Source organism: Citrus sinensis, chromosome 8, assembly GCF_022201045.2.
Source record: "Citrus sinensis cultivar Valencia sweet orange chromosome 8, DVS_A1.0, whole genome shotgun sequence".
Taxonomy (NCBI): domain Eukaryota; kingdom Viridiplantae; phylum Streptophyta; class Magnoliopsida; order Sapindales; family Rutaceae; genus Citrus; species Citrus sinensis.
This window is the reverse complement of record NC_068563.1, coordinates 20,624,170-20,646,091: the sequence shown is the minus strand read 5'-3', so window position 1 is coordinate 20,646,091 and position 21,922 is coordinate 20,624,170. Positions and strand designations below refer to the sequence as shown.

Below are 21,922 nucleotides of genomic sequence, written 5' to 3'. Positions count from 1 at the left end.
AAGACGTTCTGTAATCAACTTGATTTTATCAACAGTAATCTGTACTAATTCTGGACCCAAAAGTTTTCTTTCACCAACCTCATCCCAGCAGATTGGGGACCTACACTTTCTTCCATATAATGCCTCAAATGGTGCCATGTCGATACTCGAATGGAAGCTATTGTTATAAGCAAATTCGATCAACATTAGGTGCTCTTCCCATCCACCACTCACATCTAGTATACAAGCTCGAAACATATCCTCAAGCGTTTGAATAGTCCTTTTGGATTGTCCATCTGTCTGTGGATGGAAAGCAGTGTTAAATCTTAATTTCGTCCGTTAAATCTTAATTTAGTCCCCAACTCTTTATGTAAGTTAGCCCAAAACCTTGAAGTGAATAATGGATCTCTATCAGACACTATTGACACTGGAACTCCATGAAGCCTTACTATCTCTTTAATGAATAACTTAGCTAGCTGCCCTACATTGTCTGTACTCTTCCTTGCCAAGAAATGAGCCGATTTCATCAATCAATCAACAATTACCCAAATGCAATCACATCTCCTCCTAGAACGAGGTAATCCAGAGACGAAATCCATTGTTATGTGTTCCCATTTCCACTGAGGAATAGGAAGCGTTTGTAAAGTTCCTGCTTGCCTTTGATGTTCGATCTTCACTTGTTGGCAGACTAAGCATTGAGACACAAAAGTAGCAATATCTCTCTTCATATTCCTCCACCAAAAACTCTGCTTTAGATCCCGATACATCTTAGTGCTACTAGGATACATACTGTAAGATGATTCATGTGCTGCTTTTAAGATCTCTGTCTTCAACTTTTCATTTGTTGGCACGCATAGCCTTTGTCCCAACCATAATGCATCTCCTTTGTCAAGTCTAAATCCGGGCTTATGTCCTTTGTTCACATCTTCACGAATTTTATTGAGTTCCACGTCGTTCTTTTGAGCTACCTTAATTCTATCAATTAGAGTGGGTTGGACTATTAAATGTGCTAACAAGTCTGCTTGCCCATGAGTAATTATCTCAATCCCACATCTCCTCAAGTCTTTTACCAAATGAGATTGCATTGTGATAAGATGAGCCATGCACCCAGACGATTTCCTACTTAAGGCATCTGCTACCACGTTTGCCTTACTTGGATGGTAATTAATAGAACAGTCAAAATCCTTCACCAACTCCAACAATCTTCTCTGCCTCAAATTCAATTCCTTTTGAGTAAACAAATACTTCAAACTCTTATAGTCGGTGAAGATCTCACAAGTCTCCCCGTACAAATAGTGTCTCCAGATTTTTAGAGCGAACACTATAGCAGCCAACTGTAAATCATGAGTCGGATAATTTTGTTCATGGTTCTTTAACTGCCTAGAAGCATATGCTATAACCTTATCATGCTGCACTAAAACGCAACCCAAACCTTTTCTAGAAGCATCACTGTAAATCACAAAACCTCCACCTTCAGAAGGGAGAGTTAAAATGGGGGCAGTCACCAAATGACGCTTCAGCTCTTGGAAACTCTTTTCACAAGCCTCATCCCAATTGAACTTTACATTCTTTTTAGTCAAATTAGTCAATGGTGATGTTATGCTGGAAAATCCTTTCACAAAGCGTCTATAATAACCTGCCAATCCTAAGAAACTCCTTACTTCAGTCACATTAGATGGTCTTTTCCAATTCATAATTGCCTCCACTTTGGCTGGATCTACCGAAATACCATCCTCTGTCACAATATGCCCCAAAAATGCCACACAATCAAGCCAAAACTCACACTTCTTAAACTTTGCATACAACTTCTTCTCTCGCAATGTTTCTAACACAATCCTCAGGTGCGTCTCATGCTCCTCCTTACTCTTAGAGTAAACCAATATGTCATCAATAAAGACAATGACAAATTGGTCAAGATATGGTTGGAAAATCCTATTAATTAAATCCATGAACGCTGCAGGAGCATTAGTTAACCCAAAAGGCATAACTAAAAACTCATAGTGCCCATAACGAGTTCGAAAAGCCGTCTTCGGTACATCCTCACTTCTAACTTTCAATTGATGATAGCCATATCGTAAATCAATTTTAGAAAATACCGCTGCACCTCGTAATTGATCGAAGAGATCATCAATTCGAGGAAGAGGGTATTTATTCTTGACAATAACCATATTCAACTGCTGGTAATCAACACACAACCTCATTGAACCATCTTTCTTCTTTACGAACAAAACGGAAGCACCCCAAGGCGACACACTAGGACAGATGAAACCCTTATCTAGTAACTCTTGCAGCTGGACCTTCAGTTCTTTTAACTCAATGGGTTCCATCCGATATGGCGCCTTGGATATAGGTGTAGTACTGGGGACTAATTCTATAGTAAACTCAACCTCTCGATCTGGGGGTAGTCCAGGAAGATCTTCAGGAAATACACCAATAAACTCCCTTACAATACGTATGTCTTCAAGGCATGCCCCATCGGGATGGTCAGCAACTACATACGCTAAAAATCCTTCACACCCCTTCTTTAGCATTTTCATTGCTTTAACCATAGAAATCAAACCTTTATGACTCATATGATTCCCTTGAAAATGAAATTCTTCCTCACCAGGTAGGCGAAAAATAATTTTCTTAGTAAAACAATCTATTGAAACATGATAAGGTCCTAACCCATCCATTCCCAAAATCAAATCAAAATCATGCATCTCTAAAGGTAAGAGATCCACAAGAAATTCTCTATCATACCATCTGATCACACATGACTTATAGACATGATCTATTAACTGGCAATCCCCCATAGGAGTACTAATTGACACGTGATCATCTAGTGGTGTGATAGGCACATCAGCATAACGGGCAAACACACAAGATACAAATGAATGTGTAGTACTAGGGTCAAAAAGAACTTTGGCTTCTCTAGAGAATAAGGACAATGTACCTGATACTACATCATTAGACACCTCAGCATCTTTCTCTGTTAGCGCAAAGACACGCCCTTGCACCCTTGGTTTCTTCCTCTGCTCTTCATTAGTTTGAGTATTTGTAGTCTCGCTACGTCTCTTTGGGCAATCCATAATCCTATGCCCAGTTTCTCCATAAGCAAAACAGGCTCTAGTTTTCCAATGGCATTCACCCGGGTGCCTCCTTTCACAATATCGACAAATGGGGTAGTTCCTTCGAGAGGTGTCATTCGGAACACCTTTATTATCCCATTTATTACTTCCACCAATATGCTTCTAGGACTGAGTGCCCTACCTATAAGAATTTCCATTTTGTGGTCCACCTTGTCGATTCTTTTTATTTCTCTGATCCCTTGTAACATGAGCTTCAAGAATATCCTTCTCCGCAAGAATTGCTCGATCCACTAAATCGGCATAATTGTTAATCTTAAGGATGGTCAATCGCCCTTTAATGTTAGGACGTAACCCTTCCAGGAACTTCCTAGACTTACTACCCTTATTAGTAACCAAGGTATGAGCAAAATGAGAGAGAGCAGTGAATTGCTCTTCATACTCCGCAATACACTTTGTTCCTTGAGTCAATTTTAGGAAGTCAGCCTTCATCTGGTGTCGAACTCGTTCAGGAAAATACTTTTCATGAAATGCCTCTAGAAATAACTCCCAAGTAATAGGTGCATCTTGCAATCCAGCCCTCAAAAGACGAGATTTGGCATCCCACCGGTGGTCTGCCTCACCCTGAAGGACAAATGAGGCCAATATCACCCTCTAATCATCATTACAACCCATTGCCACAAATATCTTTTCCATCTGTTTAAGCCATGCTTCTGCAACCATGGGATCAACAGTCCCTTGAAAAGTATATGGTCCCAATTTCTTTAATCGTTCCAAGTTCATCATAGCTCCTTGATCTCTTGCGCCACCTTGCCTTTCAACGGGCACGTTCTCCTGTGCCCCAACTCTACCTCTAGCCATATCTTGTATCAGCCTACTCTGTTGTTCCATTAACCTAATCATTGTGCGCATCATTGGATTACCTCCGTTATCCATCTCGTGCAAGGCTGGGTCAGCGTCATCAGTGATACCTAAACCATTTCTCGAGCTAGAGGCATTCCTAGCACCTCCCCTACGTGACATCTTTTGACTAAAACAGGAAGAATAAACAGTAAATAATTCATAGTTAAAGGTCGTGCTAGTGCGCAAAGTACTGAATAAGTAGTATACCTAAAAAAAGTTAATGTTTGACAACAAGAGCAATCAAATAATTCATTTTACGTTAATACCAGAAATCCTATACCAAAACGTTATTACAAGGTCACAAGCAACTAGAGAATTAAAAATAACCAAAATAGAATTACTAATTATAAACGATTACTCCTCGCCATAAAGATCTATTTTCTCCATTAACCTCAATAAAGTCTATAAACTTTCATGCCTTCTTTTTACGGTCCCAAGGTTCATAGGTTCACTCAACTAGGTGGGGAAAGGATCTAACTCTACTTTTCTTTCCTTAATCGTGACTCCAACTGTCTCGATTTCCTTAGGAGTTCTATAAGGTAGTTTATCTAGACCTGGAGATACCCATCATTTGCTATAGTAAGGCCTAAATCGAGGTCCTGTCCAAAATAGGCGACGTATTACAAGCTTATTCTTGTTAGCTCCCTTGCCATAAACACGTAGTCCACGTATAGCCTTATTGAGCTTCTTTCTTGAAGCTCCAGGTCCTGGAGGAGTATCGATGTAGACCTCTATAGTCTGTCTTAGTCTATCATCCATTCGCTGCTTATGAAGTCTCCTAAGATCTTTGACAAGAACTCCTCCTAAGATAAATTGTTCAGTCCTGTCAATTTAAGTCCATCTCTTATTCTTAACACTCTTCATACCCATATTGTCCTTCTTCATGTCTACAAAACAAATGTAATCGATTTTATTAGACAATCTAATTAAACCGTAAAAGAAAGTCTATAGAATCCTATCCTAGCGCTCTGATACCACAATTGTAACACCCCAAAACTAACATGTGCGGAGTACGTGAAGAAGGATGTTACTTATCCCAAACTGAAATACCTCAAAATCTTATTCAAACAAATCCACAAATTCCAACGTTTAACACTAAATAATCTCTCCCAAAACATAACATTACCAAAAGTCTCGAACTCCAAATTATAAGTTCATAACAGAAATAAACTAAATAGAAACATGAGTTCATTCCTCTTCTTATTCAAATAGCAAACAGAAATGAAATCATTAACTCCAAAGCTAGGAGCACCTTTCAAACGGAACTTCATCTGCAAAAAGTAATAACGAGGGGTAAGCCGTCAACTCTGTAAGTAAAACCATTCCTAACACACTAGCCCAACCGATACCAAAAATATTGCAAGCCTTCTTTTATTTAAAACATATATATTACAATTCATAAATTTCATAAAACGATATATCACGATAAAATAACATAAATTCATTGTATCTCATAATATCAAAAGCATAGTTACTTATGAAAATAAATTAGAGATCACATTCACAGAAAACATATAGTTAGCTCATGTCACATAGTGTCACTTATAGTCCCGGTGACCCGACCAGAAACAGAATCAGAATATCGTGTGCACACTCAAAACAGAAACCCAGTACTGGTCCAGACAGATATATCGTATATTACGATCAGAATCAAAATCATAATCATAATAACTATGGACAATGAGCCAAAACATTAGGAATCCCATACAATCATCAATAATTGAAATCAGACATGAGTACAAAACATTCGTATCAGATTCATAAAAGTCCATAACAATAATTTAGGCTTGCATAACATTTTAAAGATAAACTCATAAAAGGTTGTCATGTCATAAAATCATTTACATATTAAAAAGCATTTATAAAATACTTTGCTAGAAAGAATTTAGGTTTGAAAACATTTACATAAACTGACTTTGTAATGAAAATCCATTAATCTTCTAAGTAGTATAAAAACTCTTATAATAATATCAAAATACTTATATATATCCAGTATATTAGGAATGAAGTTACTTACCTCAACAAATGAATTTGAACTAACACACCTCTAAGTCTCTAAAAGTCTCAATCATCTCCAATATTTCACTTCATTATTTTTGTAAATCCACTCTAATTTCAGAAAATAATTCTAAAAAAGTTTACACTATTTTAAAATATACAAATCAATGAAAGGTTTTAACACACCTCTAAGTCTCTAAAATTCTCTCCTTAAAATACTTATATTGTAAGGATAAAGTAGTGAAATAAAACTTCTCTGAAAAGTAACGTTAACAGACAAAAATACCTATGTAGGAAAATTATAAAAAGGACTTAATTGATTAATTGTCAAAACCTTTCATTGATTTGTATATTTTAAAATAGTGTAAACTTTTTTAGAATTATTTTCTGAAATTAGAGTGGATTTACAAAAATAATGAAGTGAAATATTCCCACATAGAAATTAATTGATTAAATTTAATGGACGGCCTTAACTTCCCTAATTTTTTTTTTTTTAATGTAGCCCATGCCTCAAAATTGGTCCACTCCATGTTGCTTCTTTTAAGTGTATTTTTTAATATTTCAATACCATTATATTAATATTACAACTAGAAGCGTGATGAGACTTGTCTTGATGTAGTTTATTTAAAGTTTAGTTTAGAAAAATGTTCCAAAAATAGAGAGACATGCTTTCAATTTAAGAGAAATTCTATTCCCACAACTACATGAAGAGAACTTGAGCACTCGACCTCAAGAATGAGGGAAGAATTTATCAAACCTAGACCAACGATCGGTTATCTTTAGTACTTCAAGTATATGTCTCAAATTTATGATCAATGTATCCATTTAGATATTATAAGATGGATTTTTAGTTGTTTCCATAATATTCTTATATTCCTTGTGCTCTCTTTTTTTCAGAAAAAATAAAATTCTGTAATCTCTTTACTTGAAGAATGAATCCTTACTTTGTGCAGAATTAAACAAATAATAATAATAATAATCGCACCTATAACCCCCCCTCCCCCAAAAAAAACACATAATAAATCAATACAATTGTACATGTAGTCTACAATTTTGAATAAACAAAGTGAGAGTACAAAAGGACATGCTTGTGCATTTCTTGGCGTGATTTAATTCGTTGATAATTCATTTGTCAATTAAGTATGAATTTCCTATATAAAGAAGGCTTCTACCATCTTTCTGCAAAATTAATAGTGATTTGGTGAGGGCATATTCAATTTCTTTGTCCCCCTAGATGCATGAGAATAATTGGTATGCTTTGTTAATTCATTAAACTTGTTGGCAACTTATTGACACTTGTGTTTGCTTAATTGCGTAAAATGCAATTGTATTATATATTGATGTAAACTTGAGTACTATCGGAACCCAATCTTCTATATTGTCATATCTAATATTTCTACTTGAGAGCTGATCAAGTCTTATGAATATTAAATTCTTTTTCAAACTTAGTCAAGCCTTAAGTCCATCACTATCCAAAGAAAGAAGGCGGGAAAAAAAAGCTAACATTAACACCACATCCATTTTGAGTAAGAATAGTTGTGCAATACTATGTGGTGCAATCGAATCTAAATTCTGTGGTGAGCAAAGATGTACTGATATTTATAGTAATATATGATTAAAATTTAATTACATATTATTTTTTATTTAATAATTACTAATCACAATATTTAAAAGCTCAACATTACATTTTCTTATAAAAAAATTATTTATATAATTGGGCAATCGAATCATTAATCAATTCATTAATATTTTCTATCATTTTCCTAAGGACCCATTTCACATTTTCTTTCGTTCTCGTAGCATGGATAATTAATGTGGAATTATTATGTCACGGATTGCATTTTCTGTCACTCATTCGAGGTTACAAGGATTAATAATGCTTATTCTGTCAACCGACGTAGTCATATAATATTAGTTTCAGATATTATTCGAGGAATCCTACTTTTGCAGTTTAATTAGTAGTAAGATTCTAATAATAATTGTCGTCTGATTGAATTAAAAAAATAATGAAGGGAAACAGGGGCGGCTCAAGCAGTTTTGGGGTTTTAAGGGTGCGGTTATTTGCACTCTAAAATCTACTTTAAACACTCATTTACTTTGCACACTTAATTAATAATTTCAAACTATTGGCTTTTACTTAGAACACTCTTTTGAATTCCTATATTATCCTCATTTTTTTAATTACCTTATTTTTTCTTTATACCCAATAAAATATTCATCATCACAAATAAAATATCTTAACTTTTTCCATTTTTATTCACTTTTATTTTCTGTTCATAATATGTTTTGATATGTATTTGTTCTTCTCTTATTGCTGCAATTCAATTTTGTTTGTCAATCCATAAAAGCTGCGAATAGAGTGAAAATCAAACTGCAAATTTAAAACAAAATTCTTTGATTTACTTGTGTTTTCTCATGTTGGAGTGGTGCAATTTGTTGTTCGTCCTCCACCTCTATTTTCAATTCCTTTTGTTTCAGTTATAAAGATGATCATGAACATGTTACTTAATGTTTTCCTAGCAATTATATTAACCAAAAAAATGAAAAAAGTTTAGTCCATAAGTATAGACCATGTTTCCATTCGAATATTGATTCAATTCTTCATTATTAATGTGATTTATTGTAGATAAATATGATGTTGGACAAAAATTTGTTATACTATATTTTAAAATTGTCCTTTATAGTAAATTACATTAAGATTTATTTAGTAATATAAAAAGTTATTAAAATGTGAGTGTCCAAAATAAATTTTAGAGTGCATATAACCCATCCGAATTTTAATTAGGCCATTTCTTAGAAAAGTTTTTTTGACTTTTTTAAAATCACGTCATTTTAACTGATTGTTTACAGGCTTTAAACAGGCTATAAACAATCAAGGAGTAACAATTTTTTTAGAAAAAAACTGAAGAGGATACAAAAAAATTTTTTAGAAAAAATTTAGATTGCACTGATAATGTCTACACGTCTTTGAAGTTGATTGAACCGTATGTGAAAAGAATGTGGAATATGATACAAATTGTTTTTTTTTAACAGATAATATTAAACTAGAGATTATTCTGAAGGATTTTTCTATGACACTGTATGATTTTTTATAGCGTTTATAATTTGGTTGTTTTAGACTTTGGATTTAAATATTTTAATCTTTTCCATTAGTTCAATTTAGTGGATAAATAATTACTTAACTAATAAGTAATAGGTAAATTTTAAAATTAATTTTATGAATTTGAATTAAATGGAGAGACTTATGAGAGGTTGCGATTCATTAGAACTCTTTTTTTTAATTTGTAAATAATCTTTTTAACTAGTTTTTTAATTGATTAGAATATTTTTAAAGAATTTATATTTTTTTATATAAATTTTTATACTGTTATCAAAATCTAATGGTATACATTTATTACATTATTAATGCCTAAAAAAAACTTATGGCATCATAGGATAACCATATTAGAAAGATAAATTTTAAGTTTGTTTGCTTTGGAAATGGTAGCAATTAATATTATAATTTGACACTAAATTAAAAAATATATTTTACCAATTTCATGAGACTTAAATACATGAAATTACAAAAAAAACAAAAGCTCAAAGTACATATACAAGAACGGATTTGGATCCAATTCTGAGTTGATGTGTGCCCAATTCTCATAATCTTTTGCCAAATATGTATTTATAGCAACATAAAATTAAGATTTGATTAGTTTTATATTTTTATTCAATAACTATAAATCATACATTTAAAAAAAAAAGCAAAAAGGCCAATTCAGCACTAAATCTAAATCTGACAAGAACATATCAAAATCACTATATTTCTTTGCAATAATAGTAATAATAGTAGTAATAGTAGTAGTAGTAATAATAATATAAAAAAAATTATAAGCGATCCACCTAACTTTTAGTGAAAGTTAACAAATACACAATTATTTAATCTTTAAAAAAAAACTATCATTTGTCCTATGTTAAAATTTATTTAATGTATCACCAAACCATTTTTCCATTAACCTTTGTTAGTGTGCTGACATTACAACAGTAAAATGATTATTCCATGATAACCTACCAATAAAATGTAATAAAATAACACAGTTAATTTATTATGTATATGATTACAAAAACAAGAGCTGGCAATCAAACTTCAGAATTGAAATGGAATCATGCTTGCTACTTAAAACAATAGGATTTCGAATGAATAATTGAATTAATTAATTACTAATTTCTTCATTTTCTTATGCACCGGTTTCATAATATTTTGTAATTACAGGTATAACAGGCAGCATGCGCATTGGTAGAGATTCAAGGTCACAAGCAGCCTTAAAAGTTATCAACTGATTTACCTTCTCTACCTTCGTATTTGACGAGATTAAATGATTAATGGCCATAAATTTATGTCAAGAGACAATGAATAAGAAATTAGCAGGTCTTAATAATTAGCTTGCGCTGGCACAGGTAATCACTTTGAGACAAAAGTGAGGACAAAAATTAAAGCTGTTTTGTCTTTATTTCTGGCATGCGCATGAAGCTGATTAATTGAACATTTTAATTGCAACTAATTAATTCTGTGCCAATGGAAGGCACAAATATTGTACATACGTTAATTCTATTCAAAGAGTACTGCCTTTAAAATGGATGGCTTGACGCTTGTTACTCTCACAATATAAATAAGGGTTTGGTTATGTTAAAATTGTTCTAAGATATAACACCTCTTTATAACCACACTATTAAAGTTATAATGAGTTTTTAATTATTTATTACTTTATGTATATGGCTGAGATTCATGCTCCACCATAAATCTACTCCGACATAGCCATAGCCTATAAATAAAATACAATCATGCAATATGTTGACGTAACTTGACTGCTACCCATTGCATAATATAGATGGGGGTGAATGTTTCTCTCATGAACGTAGGTGACATAGAAATTTCATTAATAATAATGAATGTAATTTTAATAATTTTTTATTATAAATATCAGTACATTTTTTATTGTAAGATACATATTGGTGTTAAAAAAAAAGAGTAACGCTATTATTATAGTAATACAATAGGATTTTTTTTTATTGCTTCTGCTATAATACAATAGGATCTGATGATCATATAATTCATGCCCAGAGTTATTTCTTGTTATATGTTTTGCCAAATGACATCAAAACGCTTCTTAAAAAAAATTGACAATAAACCGAATAACGCATTACGGATCATTTATCCAAAGCCTAATTGAGCAGAGAAAATTAAGTCCAACAAAATGTTGTTCTTATTATTAAAATAGTTGATTAGCCCTAACACCAATTAGGTCTGCATACGGTGCAGAATCACGAGACGAACTGACAAAGTAATCCTTCCTCACACTTTCTCCTTGGCTTTAAAGCAAGCAATCCCAGGGCTTGCTTACTAAAAGAATTTCGTTAATGAGTTGAGTATCGAAGAGTTTTCACAGATAAATTCACCAACAACCTTAACTATTTATCTTTTCTTCTAAGAATAATTTAGACGATCAAACCTATTATTAGATAAAAATAATAATATTCATATCTTAATCTACATGGGCATTAAATCAGACTCAAATTTTTACCATATTTAACCATTGATTCAAATTTTTGCGTCAATATTTCTAAATTTAAATTCTCAGGCTTTTTTTTTTTCATTCTAAATGTCATATATACAAATTCATCGCTGTCCAAAAACATCCTACTTTAAGAAATATTTAAAAGTTAATTAAGTCAGAAATTTTGTAAATTATAATGTCTTTTTTTTATTTTAAATTGGTTTCCAAAGAATGATGTCTATGCTTGCAGAAGCAAAACATGCCAAACAGCAGCATTAATTGCAATGGAACCATGCTATTGCACCCGCTTAATTTTTTAAAATAAAACTGTAGAATTACGAATTCAATCATCAAACAATTAATTACTGATTTCTTTCATTTTCGTTGGGACCCATTTTACAAAATTTGGTGGATTGTTTAGTTTTCGTTTTATTAAGGATCCATTCTTGCAATATTTTACTTGTGCACCTACAGGCATAACTTCCCGAGCCTAAAGAATCTAGTCAATAACTTAATGATGTCAGCGAAAACTGTTTTAAAATTTTATACTATGGTTTAAGTAAGCAAATTATCTTGTGTGCCGAATCACAAATTTACAGAAACAAATGAAATTTTCATTCTAACCAATTATTGAGGGTCCTCAAATGCCCAATTTATGTGGAAAAATATTATGGTCTGTGGCTAGTTTGTGGCGTAATCTTGAGTGTGACCTAATTTATGTAAGTGAAACATTATAAGTGATTCAAATACTCCTTCATTATCACTTTGAAATGGTATATTTATATACTGAAAATAATAGATTAGAAATTGTCACTCAAAATACATCCATAGAGTTGAAAAAAATTTAAAAAAAATGTATTTATCCCACATGAGAAAGAAAGTGAAAACCTGAGTGGTTTGTATTTAATTACTCAAGTATATTTGAATAAGAATGTAAGTATAGAGGCTTTCTCTTGGGAAAAATTAACTTGGTATTTGAGTCACTAGCATCTTATCAATCGAAGCTTTGCATAAACACTTCAAATAGGCTTGGCAATTTAGTCTGGCCCTATTTTTTGTCCGATTAACTCGACCCTAATTTTTAGGGCTTTGACCCGAATTTTGAGGCTAGGGTCAAAATTTTAAGGCCCGAACAAATTTTGGGTCAGGGTCGGACTTAAAGCCGACCCGACCCTATTAAAAATAAATAAATTGTGTGTTTTTATGAGTTTTTATTTGTGTAAGACATGAATTTTTTTATTTGTATAAGACATTTTTTTAATGTTGGGTTGTGGAACTAAATTGTGTGTTTTTATTTGTATAAGACATGAGTTTTTTATTTTTTATTTTTTATGTTGGGTTGTTAAATTGAATTGCGCATGGCTAAAATGGTTGTGGAATTACATTGTGTGTCTTCCATGTTGGATTTTGGAATTGATTTATGTGTGGGGTTGAAATGGTTGTAGAAAGTGGAATTGAATTGTGTTTGAAATGGTTGAGGAATTGTTAAATTCGTTGAAATGATGGTGGGAAATTTGAGGCTTAACTATTTCGGTAGGGTCGGGTAGGGTCGGGTTGGTCCCGACCCAATGTTGACCCGATTCGGGGTCGGGCAGTGTTCGGGTTTTTTTAAGGTCGGGTTTCAAATTTTTTTGATCTGGTCGAGTAGAGCTTGGCCAAGCCCGAACCCGACCCAACCTTTTCCCATTCCTAACTTCAAAGCCTTTAGATACATATAACCAATTGCTATCATCTTTTTTCCCTCGATCATCAAGATAATGCCAATTAAACGGCACAGTTCATTTGAGTCAATGGATTTGTCAATATAGTTTGTTATGATTTGCATCGCTTTTGTAAACCAAAGTGGAAGAACTAAAAGAGAATTTTTGGAATTTTTTTATCCTTTTTTTATTGGTTAAAAAAAATTGTTTGCCTTTAAAAACATTTCCTTTAGCTTATGTGTAATACATACAATTTCAATTTTTGGCTGCTTTGCCTTTGACAAATGATTTATTTATTTAAATTATATTTTTATTCAAAATAATTAATAACAATTTCTCTTTTTTTTACTGGTTTTAAAAATTATTTAATCATCATAAATGATAATTTAAATTTCATCAATAAATGATATGATATATGATATAAATATTATCATTTTACCACTTAACATTTTCTAACATATCATTTTGCTATCGAAATATTTTGACAATTCTATCTGTTGAATCTTATATATTCTAATTAAATTATTTTACTTGTCAAGCACATGCGTAATGCCATTTGGTATCACATAATGCATTTTATTGTCATTCATTTTAAGCTTACAAGTAATTTTAGGTTAATTTATTGAGAGATTAATTGTGCAGCTAGTATGGAACTATAAAAGACGATTTAAGTGAAACAAAAATGAAGATTCAATTAAGGATAATTAATTTATAATCATTTTAATCAAATATTATCTGCGAATCTTTTGTTAGATATAAAAAGTATAAATAATCATCTAAGATTTTTGAAATTATATATGCATCGTCAATTGTTTCACTTTTCCATTCCATTTTCTTAGAATATGTTAAGAAATTCACAGTAAAAGAACATTTTACCCCTAATGATATGGAAAATTGTAAAAATACAATATAAAATAGCAACAAAAAAAAAGGGATTTTAGAAACAAGTTTATGACCGTTCTTTAAACGCTAAATTGACTATCTGATGAAAAATGAAATCATTGATGCTACAAAGATAATTTTAGAAACTCTTACTAACTACTTATTCTTTTGACATCTAAAATAGTTTGTAGTTAATCAAAAGATAGGTGTTTTTCCAACATAAAGTTTTAATTTAAATTTTTTAAAAAATTTTGTAGCTATTAATCTTGTCAAATTAAATGATAGAGATTCAAAATTATCAATAAAATAGCATTAAATGTTGTCAATCCATATATTTTCTTTACCTTTGAATTTGATGAGATTAAATGATTTACGGCTATAAATTTATGTCAAGATACAATGAATACGAAATTAGAAGGTCTTAATAATTAGCTTGATTCGGCACTGGGAAGCTTTTCTAGTAATAACTTTGAGACAGGGAGGTGAGGACAATTTTCATAGCTTTTTGTTTTTATTTCTTGTATGTGCTCGAAGTTGATTAATTAAACATACTGCAACTAATTAATTTATAATTAATTCTACGCCAATGGAATGTGACCAAACGTGCCTTGCCAAAGACCACAAATATTCTATAGGTTCATTTAGCGACTTGTATAATATTGTATTGTATTGTATTATATCAAATTATTACTTTTATGCTAACTCATATATTTATTGCAATTTGTGGTTGCACTGCACTTCATTAAAAAGACGAGTAGTACAATTAAAAGAACATAAAATAATCGCATGGAGGGTAGAATTTAGGCTACATTGCATTGAAATACTATTTATATTGTAAATTTTAATAATTTTGATTTTATTATCCAATAATAGCGAGAATCTTAATAAATTTCTAACTGTAAATATTTGTAGTCTTCTAATTATAAAATACATATTAGTGTTTTTTTTAAAAAAAAAAAAAAACTTAGTAACACTATTATTATAATAGTACAACATGATTTGATGATTATACAAAGCACGCAACTAACTTGTTTCCTGTTAAATGTTAAACTAAGTTATTTCTTGACTCCCCTCATTAATCTCATATAATCACTATTCTATTATAATTAAATTTAAGGAAAAATACGAATAAAGTTAACTCCATTTATATTTTCTCTTTCTTTCTTTACTTTATTTTACTTGCACAGGTTTGCTTCTCTCTTTCTCTCTCTTTTTTTCCTTTATTCTTGTAGTTTCATCTATGCAATTGATTGCTTTTATTTCTTTTTCTTGTTCTTGTTTTTTCAAATTGATTATTTTTATTTTTTGAAATCTAGTATTTTTGAGTTTTTTAGAATGAGAAAGTTTGAAGAGAATAAAAGAGATATCAAAATCGTAAAAAAAAAAAATTAAGAGTGAGAAATTCACTAAAAGTAAAAGACTTAAAAAATTTACAAATGAAAATATTTTTCATTTAAAACCAAGTGGTACAACAATTTCAATGGTTCAAATTAGTGAGATCAATTTATGGATTCAATAAGAAGCATATTAAGAGGGCTGCACTACAAACTACATATGTTTGATTCATCATTTGGAAATTTTATTGTGCATATAATTCCAACTCGAAAAAATATTTTGTAAGCAATACTCTGTTCTCAAAAAAGTTTTTAAGAAATTTTCAAGGGGTGCCAATAATTCAACTCTTCTTGCTAAATGTTAAGCCCAAATGCCATCATGACACATACCCAAATCCAATCCAACATCGTGGCCCATTTATTGTAAGCCCAATTCTGTGGAGAAAATTGAGTCCAACAAAATGTTGTTGTTGTTGTTGTTGTTGTTATTAAAATTAAAATGGCTGATCAGCCCTCCCACGAAATTGGTCTGCATGCTGTCCTGTGTAGAATAAGATATTCGAACCACAAGATGAAACAATCGTTCTTCAACTCTTTCTCCTTAGCTTTAAAGCAAGCAATTCTGAAGCTCACTTACCAAAAGCATTTGGTTACTGACTTGAGCGGACGATGGCATATCGTATATAAAATTATCAATTATTTTGACCTTTTTCTTTAAGAATAATGCAGATAATCCAAGTCTTTGTTAGATAAAAATTATTATTCACATCTCAATCTACGCAGCCACCAAATCAGACTTAAAGTTTTGCTATATTTGACTGTTAAACCAAATTTTTATTTTACGTAGACTTTTAAAAATTTAAATTTTTGAGTTTTCACTCTCAATTTTGTTGATATTCTCATTTTAGATGTCATATCTACAGTACAATAATAGAGCTGATGAAGTCGTATGAATGCTGATTTTTTTTTCTTATTATTATTTCAAAGTTTAATAAGGACTTGAGTCCATCCAACGCTGTCCAAAAACATGCCAAGTTAAATATTCATTTAAAAGTTGAAAATTATTATTATTATTATTATTATTGGTGTCCAAACAATGATGTCTATGTGCTCACAGAAGCAAAACATGCCAAAAGGCAGCATTAATTGGAATGGAATCATGCTATTGCACCGACTTGTTTAAATAAAACTATAGAATCGAACAATTGAATCGTTAAACAATTAGATACTGATTTCTTTCATTTTCGTAAGGACCATTATACAAAATTTTATATTCATATAGATTGAAGCCTGCTCATGAATGGAATCACAAAGCTGTTTGTGGACTGTTTAGTTTCGTTTGATTAAGGATCCAATGCCAATCAGTTCGCCTATTGCATCATTTGTTCAAGATTACAAGTCTTAATTAATTAAAATTCCCGTGCCCAAAAAATGTATTCCAAATTTGTTTTAAAATTTATAATATAGTTTCACATATCATTCCAGGAATTTCACGTATCATTCGAGAAAGGAAACTCTCGCAAAATAAGCAAATTATCTTGTGGGCTGCCAAATCAAAAAAAAAAAAAAACGTCCATGAGTGGGACTATTGGCACCCCTCTAAATATCTCTTAACACCTCTTTTCTTAATTAATTTCATTAAAATGTTTTAAAAAATTTTATTGTTCTTTTAACACCTCAATCAATAACAAAAATACATTTAATTAAAACTTGTTATATAAACCCCATTATTTAATTTTTATTATTAAACCATATTTGAACAATGGGGTCTCTTACATTTAAAAGAAAAAAATAATGGGTTTTCATTTTCTCTATTGTAGCTATCGGTGGTAAATTTCTTACCCGAAAATTAGGTGAAAAAATAAACTTTTTTTTTTCTAAAATGTTAAATTTTACAAAGAAAAAAATTATTTGACTTTTGAGGGAGGTTTAATTAGAAATTGTCCTATTATGTAATTTTAATAAAGGTTAAAATTGTAAAATAATTAAAGGGGTTTTAAGAGTTATTTGGAGGGGTGCCAATAGTCCTACTCAACGTCCATTCTTATTATTTTTTAACGGGCCTCAAATGCCAAATCTATAAAAACATGTTAAATGATTTGAATGAACAATATTTAGGGTCTGTTTGGGGCAGCTGCTCCCCATGCTTTGTTCCAGGAGATATTCCCCTAAATTAAAGCATGGGGAGCAGCTGTGCTGTGGTAGCGCAGCTGCCCCAAATGGACCCTTAAATACAATAATCTGGATTCTTTTTTTTTTTCCCAATTCCATAATGATCATTATTCTTACCATTTTTGCATTCCATGATGGTCATGCATGATTCTTGCCATAGTTGTGAGTGTGTTTTTGTGTCATGAAGATCTTGATTTCAACTATATATACATTGTGTTTATTGAGTAGGATCTTCATCTTATGCTAACCATAATCTTTAGGATCAATAATGATCCATATGACCTTCAATTAAATCCTGTCATTCGTTCAAGGATGTCAAAAGCTATGATAAATTTCAATCCTATAGGAAGTCCGTTGATCTAACTCAGTAAAAAAGTAGATTATGAGTGAGACTTGTCCTAAATTTATATATTTAACATAAAAAATTATTATGAACCAATGTGAGATTATCTCTTTGATACCTCGTTCACATGTGAGCCGATCTAACAAAAGTTCATTCCAATCAAGACAAATATGGTCGAAATCAAGATCATTATAACATGCATATATGCAAGAATTATTGTCATTTATGCGTATATGCAAGAGATCACAATCATTATGAAATTAATACATATTTAGAATATGAATCTCTCATTAAAGTTTATTTTCTTTTCATGTCATTGATTTTCTCCTATAAATTTTCCTTTGAGCCAGTGCAAAATAGCCATGATCACTAAAATACTCTTTCAATTCCCTCCATTTATCTTTTTAACCCCCACCCCCCTCAAAATTCCGATTGTTTGGAGATAATACATAAGCTAAGATTTACGTTATCTTGTAGTTTGTTAAGATTTGCTCTTATCAGATGTGTACATCCATGCCTTCGTACAGTTCGCTTAGGACTTTGCATCTTCTCGTAGATTCATATAAATGAATGGTCTCTCTTGTATTGTTTGGTCAGTGCTATTAGCTTTTTGCAAAACTTAATATTTTCTTTTTCAGCAAAACTTAACTTGGTATCTGAGTCAATTGTGCTAGTATCTTATCAACCGACACGCCTTGATATGGTACTTGCAATTGGCTCTGATATTGCCTAAAAGAAAAATAGTTTTGCATAATGTTAATATAGTGTTGCTATGGCTATATATATAGTACATAGTCCCTTACAAGCACTTCAAAGCTATAGATACATAGAACCAATATATAAACTGTCTCCTTCTTGATAATCCGAATGATGCAAGTTAAAAGGTAGAAGATTGAGGATCTGAAATACATACACTTCATGAGTCAATGGATTTGTCAATATATATAATGATTTCCATATGCTTTTGTAAACCAAAGTGGCAGAACCAAAGGAAAATTTTTGGAATTTTAAATCCATTGTTGTTGTTGTTTTTCCCCCCACTCTTTTTTGGTACTTTTCTTTGGGCGACTTTGTTTGCAAAAAGAGAAGTTCAGGATCCTTGGCTCTCTCGCAGTCAAGATTTTGTCATGATGGCTTGATCACCAAAGCAAAAATCTAGCCGACCGAAATGATTAATCATTGGAAAACCTATAATAATGCATATTTTATTTTCTTATGGTCAACATCATTTGCTACCGAGTCACCCAAAAGTTCAGCATTAAAGTCAAGTTTTAACCCATTTTTTGACCCATGTGGATCCCAAGAAACCTTAATTTTCTACTATTACTAATTGTTTTTAGGAGTTTATTGGATGTTTCCAAATTGATGAATGGACATGGAGAAAGTTCTTTTTTTGTTTATTTATAAATTATATATGTGTTTACTTGATAAATCGTATATATTTTGATAAATGATATAAATCTAATATTTTAGAAGTTTAACGATAAAATCATTGTCAATATTTAATTTGAAATTGTAACTCTCGAATGGATTAATTTTTTTTCATGTAAGATTTTAATTTTGATGATGCTAAAGCTATTTGTAAATATCTTATTTACAATGTTTAATTGCACCGGAACAATGCCTTTAATTTTTTTTAGTTTTCTTTAAATCACACTTCTCCCTTAGAAATTGTTTTTATATGATCTAGGTCATTGATTGAAGTTTCAATGTCCTATTTCCTTCTTTACAACACACACACACGAGCAAGCTAAAATCGGACGAATAAATTGAGAATTCCTCTTCTTTATATTTTTTTTTGGAGAAAAAAAAAATGCACGCTTAACACGAAGATAATAACAAAGGCAGCTAGCTCAAGATCCCAACAGGATTAGATCGGCCCACAAAGGCACCTCATTTTTGACTATCAGATACCAAAATTAAAGCGTCTCAATTGCATACTCAACTTTTTGCTACTCTCAAAAGCAGCTTGTGGACAATGAGACATGACAAAGTCACACGTCTTTAGCTTTAAGTATCAAGCACAGTTGTGACGGTGGAAGAGTTCTTCAATTGTCCATCTCTTTGTAATCAACGTCTGATCATCTCCATAAAAGGCTAACTGTGTTTTGGTTTTTCAAGTCATGCTGTTCCTGGACAGTATATAAAAAGTCAGCCGACATTGATGACTATGAAAGAGCTCGCTGGCAGCTAACAAGAATTAAATTGTGTAAAGGTAAGTAATTATTAGATAATTTCAATATGGTGAGGACTCCTTGTTGTGAGAAGATGGGGTTGAAGAAAGGACCATGGACTCCTGAAGAGGATCAAATATTAATTTCTTTCATTCAAAGATATGGCCACGGCAATTGGCGTGCTCTTCCCAAACAAGCCGGTAATTGTTAGTTCACAAGTTGTTGTTCATATTTCTAATAATTTGTCATGTTGTGCATCATATATGATATATAGGTCTAGGGCATGTATTTATGAATCTGTTGATTGTCATAAAATATATATTGTATGTACATGGAGATTTAATTTGTGTATGGTGATCAAATATTTAAAGCTCATGTATCGTTTTATCTTTTGTGATTAATAATTTGTGTGCAGGTTTAATGAGATGTGGAAAGAGCTGTAGGCTACGATGGATAAATTACTTGCGGCCGGATATTAAACGGGGAAACTTTAGCAAGGATGAAGAAGAAACTATCCTCAAGCTGCATCGAGTTCTTGGCAATAGGTACTTAGATCTAATTCCACCTTTTTTTGTTTTTTTAAATCATTCATTTGTGTTAATTGAGGATTCAGCCTCTCTCTTCATAGTAGCATCTTATACATGCGTGCATGCATACATCCACTCTAGCTGAGAAGCTCTTATATCTTTACCATACATACAACCAGCCAATAAAACTGTGCAGTATATACGTACATATTTCTGATGTAAATATTGGATAATAATTCAACACTGAGCTAATTTTTTGACTGAGTATTAAATCAATTCATGTTTAGGTAATAGAAATGGAAAACAAATCCTGATTCTTAATTCAGTGCTCAACGTACAAAATCAACTTAGCATTGAATTTAATCCATAAATATTACCATTTTCTGATAACGAGAGGATATGTGATTTAATGAACGTGTCAACATTGTCTAACGTTACATACGTATTCACTGGATCCTTTACGATGGAGAGTTATTTTGCATTGTAAATCTTTCAGATGGTCGACAATTGCAGCAAGATTACCAGGACGAACAGACAATGAGATAAAGAATTATTGGCACAGTCACTTGAAGAAGAGACTTAAACAAAACTTGATCTCCCCCAAACAACAGTGTGATATTGTTCAAGCATTACTCAACAGTGATCATAATGGCAATACAACTATACGTAAGCGAGTATGCAATTCCACCCATCAAGGAATTCAAAATCATCCTCAAGATACACCAAATTTTCTACCGAAGTCCTGCAATGAGAACACAGATATTGCTTCAGAAAACTTGCCTGGAATCGAAGGGAAATATGAGACAAGAGATTTTGCTGCAATGGAAAAAATGAACTACGAGAATTGTTCTAATGTCGTGGAATTTTGGTACAGTATTTTGATGAATTCTGGAAACTCAATAGAAATGCAGGAAAATTCAGGGCGCTAGTCTCATGCATTGTATGCTATTTTTTTTTTTTCCTTTTCAGCTCAAGAATAATAGTGTAAGCTTATGTAATTGTATTTGGAGAGTTTATATTTATATATAAAGGTAGGCTCAAAGTGATCTTAATCATGAGATCAAACTGTAAAACATTAAATTGTTCATTTCATACTCATCATTTCTATCCATAACTTTCAGTTTATTGAGTAATTAGAGATTAGAGGAGAGTCTTTTTATAAAGTTTTAAAAAATAAAAATTAAACACAGAAGAGAACTTCCCTTCAATAGTCCTCAATGTAGAGAAGTTCTTTTTATTGATGAAGAGCTAGAAAATTCAAGCTAGAGAAATCCTCTCTTCATTTCTGTTCAATGAAAATAATTTTTA

The 21,922-nt window shown here is 31.6% G+C and overlaps 1 protein-coding gene across 1 annotated transcript; it reads left to right on the top strand.

The window, feature by feature from the left end:
• The first annotated feature begins 20,042 nt into the window (after positions 1 to 20,042).
• On the top strand, positions 20,043 to 21,672 carry LOC127899152 (transcription factor MYB4-like). Its single transcript, XM_052432238.1, has 3 exons — positions 20,043 to 20,287; positions 20,503 to 20,632; positions 21,111 to 21,672. Exons 1-3 carry the CDS (start codon positions 20,155 to 20,157, stop codon positions 21,541 to 21,543), a joined length of 696 nt encoding a protein of 231 aa, XP_052288198.1. The 5' UTR covers positions 20,043 to 20,154; the 3' UTR covers positions 21,544 to 21,672.
• The last annotated feature ends 250 nt before the right edge of the window (positions 21,673 to 21,922 follow it).